This window comes from Xenopus tropicalis, chromosome 2, assembly GCF_000004195.4.
Source record: "Xenopus tropicalis strain Nigerian chromosome 2, UCB_Xtro_10.0, whole genome shotgun sequence".
NCBI lineage: Eukaryota > Metazoa > Chordata > Amphibia > Anura > Pipidae > Xenopus > Xenopus tropicalis.
The window spans coordinates 154349386-154353882 of NC_030678.2; the positions used below are offsets into that span (position 1 = coordinate 154349386).

Here is a 4497-nt window from a genome sequence, read left to right on the forward strand (position 1 = left end):
CGTGAAAAAATATCGAACCTTGGTAAAGTATGGAGTGTTTATTTCCCCTGGGGGCACCCTGGGCAGCCAGATACACTAGGAGACAATACCTTCATGCCTCTGCTACTATACCTGATATATGAAACATACTGAAAAGTCTCTGCTGCTACCTGTTAATAAAGCATTTATTTGAATCAAGAACCACTGGCACCCTTCAAACACGGTGTATGTAAACAGTTACAATCCGGCCTTTACTGACCCAAAGGCTCATCTGTGAAAGGGGGTCATTAATGTAAAGGTTTTCTGATAGCAGCTGGATTTAGGCAATACAGCCAAGAAAGGGTTAAGGTCCCCATACACCAGGGGTCAGGAACCTTTTTGGCTGAGAGAGCCATAAACACGACATATTTTAAAATGTAATTCCGTGAGAGCCATACAATATTATTAAAACTAAATACAAGTAAACGTGTGCATTTTATGTAAGACCAACACTTTTAAAGTACAATAAGCCTCTGAATTCTTTTTAATAACGTTGTTATGCTGTTGCTAACCAGGGATGAATAAAGTACTTACCATTAATGAGACCTCTGGTGTTGCATGGTTCTGCTGATGGCTTTGAAGTCTGGTTGATACGTGGTGAGGTTAAGTTTCATGCAGGCGTTGAGACTTCCATCCGTTAAACGTGATCGTAGGTTGGTCTTAATGTTCTTTAGATGTGAGAAAGACTGCTCACATGCATATGTAGAGCCAAACATTGTCAGTACAGCAATACTCACACGCTGCAGTGTGTGGTATGTGACGGGAAGCGTGCTCCAAGTTGTGACAATCAGCTGGTCCGCGGGTTGAAGTTTTTTCATTTCTCTCCACTTGTGTTTGCTCGCCAACTCTGCTTGCTGTCGTGCAAGTCTTTCCAAATCTTCATTCAGTGACTTGAACTTATTCACCCACATGTCTGAGGCCTTCAGGTCAGCAACTTGTAGCTCAAAATCTCCGGCGGAGAAACCAGGGATGTAACTCAGGTCGGTGCTGTCCACTGCACACTCGTGTGGATAAGTAATAAACTTAAAAAGATGAGTGTGCTCACGAAATTCTCCAAAGCGCGCTTTGAATGCCTCCAGGAGATTAGATGTGAAGCCCGCTAGCTGCTGAAGATCAAGGTGTTGAGCAGGGTCACTTGCTGTGCATGCATCTTTAAACTCTCCCAGTTTTTCAAAGTGTAGTAAATGACCTGTATCAATGTCGGCGATGAAGAGTTCTAGCTTGTTTTCAAATGCAAACACTGCTTGTTGAAGGGATAAGACTGTATTTCCAATGCCTTGCATTTTCACATTGAGCTGGTTTAGATGTTCAGTCATGTCCACGAGATAGTAGAACTTTAAGAGCCACTCAGTGTTAGCTAACTCTGGACGCTCGACATTTTTCATTTCAAGAAAAGTCCGGATTTCGCTCAGACAAGCCGCAAAACGGCTGAGCACCTTCCCTCTTGACAACCAACGCACATTGCTGTGCAGAAGCAGACCAGGATAATTATTCCCAACTTCATCCAGCAGTGTTTTAAACTGGCGATCATTTAAAGCTCGGGCAACAATAAAGTTGACCACCTTAATTACCACCGACATCACCTCACCAAGCTGCTCGCCACACATCTGAGCACAAAGCGCCTCCTGATGTAGGATGCAGTGGAAACTTAGGATGGGTCTCTTTTCATGTTCACGAAGAAGCGCTATGAATCCTTTGTTTTTCCCAACCATGCATGGAGCACCATCAGTACACACCGAAATAAGTTTATCCATCGGTAGATTTTGTTCAGTGAAAGACTTGAATAAATCCTCCCCTCTTGTTGTCCCTTTCATAGGTAAAACAACAAGACTCTCCTCACGTAGTGTGTCACCAACAGCATACCTTGCAATCACGCTGAACTGGGATAAATGGCTTACGTCTGTTGACTCATCCAAAGCGAGAGAAAAGAATAGTGCTGCATTTATGTCCTTGACTTGTGTTGCCTCAATTTGATTTGCCATCATGATGGTACGTTCACGAACATTTCTTGCCGACAGAGGCATGTCTTTTATTCGTTTGATTATCTTGTCTTTATCCGAAAAGTCATCAAAAAGTTCATTGGCAACATCAAGCATGAATGTTTCTCACAATTGCTAAAGAACCAGCAAAGCTAGCCGAATTCCAGTCACCTTGTTGGGTCCAAACACGGAGTTGCTGCTGACTAGCTTGCACTCTGCACAGTAGCTCTTGACATGCTTTCTTCCTGCTGTCCCCCGCAGGATATTTTGATGCAAATGTAGTATGGTGTGTGTCGAAGTGCCGCTTTATATTTGACCGTTTCATCGATGCAATTTTATCATTGCATATTAGACACACTGCAGAACCTGCTCTCTCCACAAAGGCGAATTCCTCTGTCCATTCCTGCTGAAAAGTACGATACACCTCATCTTTTTTTCTTTTAGCCATCTTCTTCAATAAAAGGGTTTTTTGCAATTAGCTAGCTGACTGAGGTGAAGAGGATACCATCCCAGGTAGTGGTCCATGGGGCAGAGGTAATGAAGTCAGGGTAGCCAAATACAGGTGTAGCTGGTGGGATGGACCCTTACAGGCCGTCAAGGCAGGTTAGGCCCAAGCCGGGGGCTCTATTTAAAAGAGAAAGAAAGGTAAAAACTAAGTAAGCTTTATCAGGAAGGTCTTTATAAATACAGCCATAAGCACTCACAGAAACGCTGCACTGACTTCTCTAAAAAAAGATTTCTTGTGTCTGTAATTCCTGTGCCAGAGACATGCAGCTCTCTCCCCTCTTCTGCTCCCCCCTCCCTCAAGAATGCTAAGAACTCACTCCCCCCCTTAGAAATGTGGATCTGAGCCAATTAGCAGGAAGCTGACTCATAGTCTTACTAACTGGGCATGTTCACTTGGTCTGGGTGTCGGTGCAGGAGTGAGGCATTATGGGAACTTCCTTTACACAGCTCAGCTTTTTTTTTTCCTACCATACCTCTGATCATCTGAACAGGTGAAATATGGGGAGACTTAAGGGCACTATTGAGAGAACTGAAGGTATGCCTGCAGCTTGAGATTAACTCTTTATTAGCCTTTCCTTCTCCTTTAAAGTTCCATACACATACTGTTCTACATACAAAGATTACTGATGGAGTTGTACTACCTACAGATATATTATCGGTCTCTATACATCTATTAAAAACTTTATAGAAACCCAAAATTCAGTACAGTTTTGCCAAATGCAGCCTTAGATACAATATTGACAGAGGGGGTAGGCGCGTTCCTTCTATTAATTATAGTGAGGAACCGCTAATGAAGCTGGTGCTCACCAAACAGAATATGCTGCATATGTAGCTTTTGCTACTGGAAACATTTGAGTGGAACCTGTGTCTCCCCACACCTGCCCATTTCATTGGGCTGGCCTATGATATGTTTGCAGAAGACAAATATTTATTTGGCAAAATATGCATACTACTTTTTGGAAGTATTTTTGCAAGATCACGTTTTTAAACTACATCCCTTGCATAGGCGCATCCAGAATTATCTTGCGGCTCTCACCATCCTGGCCAATGAGGCTGTATCGGCTATCCTTGTGCCTTGCATAGAGAGATTGTTAATTGCACACGACAATGACGTTAAAGAAGCCAATAAGCATAAGAATTAACTGTCACATACGCAGCACAATGCTTCTTATCTCCGGTGCCCCCACAAGCCAACATTCAGCAACACATGCCTCAGTATCTACAGACGCAACATGCGCACCAGCTGCAGTTTCACCACTCCGCTCCTGAGTCGCAATGCTGCCAACAAATCTCAACAGCGGCCCATGCATATATATATATATATATATATATATATATAAAAAATTATCCCAGCCGGGAACTTACTCTGGGGCAATGCAGGTTTCCCCTGTGGTGCACAGTGCTTTCGCGCCGATCGCTGGCGTGTGATGTCACTTCCTCCGCGCTCCACTTCCTGTGGAGGACGATGCTCGATCGGCCGGATGCTAGGGGCAAGGTATAAGGAGCCGGATGCGGATTCTTTTATTTACAGATTTTTATTTATATTACAGATTTGGCAGCGAGCCAGATGTGGCCATCAAAAGAGCCACATCTGGCTCGCGAGCCATAGGTTCCCGACCCCTGCCATACACTATAAGATCCGCTCGCTTGGCGATGTCGATCCCCACCTACGGGGTAGCAAGTAGCTAAAAAAAAAAATAATCCGATCGTTTGGCCCTGGTGGCAAACGACTGAATTACATTTGTGGCCATGGGGCAGTCGGTTCGGGGACCACATCAACGAGCCAATGCGGCCCCCGATCCAACTGGGTTTTCTAACCTGGCCGATCGATATCTGGCCAATTTCAGGCCAGATATCGGTCGGCCAGGCCGCTCAGTTCTGCCCATACACGGGTCGATTAGCTGCCGAATCGGTCCAAGGGACCCATATCGGCAACTACTATCGGCCCGTGTATGGGGACCTTTACACTTTTTTATCCTAGCTCTGGTTAGGG

At 44.6% G+C, this 4497-nt stretch overlaps 1 protein-coding gene across 1 annotated transcript; it reads right to left on the bottom strand.

The window, feature by feature from the left end:
* Window positions 1–554: 554 nt before the first annotated feature.
* LOC100492167 (general transcription factor II-I repeat domain-containing protein 2A-like) lies at window positions 555–2114 on the bottom strand. Its single transcript, XM_002934027.3, has one exon. It carries the CDS (start codon window positions 2112–2114, stop codon window positions 555–557), a length of 1560 nt encoding a protein of 519 aa, XP_002934073.3.
* Window positions 2115–4497: the final 2383 nt, after the last annotated feature.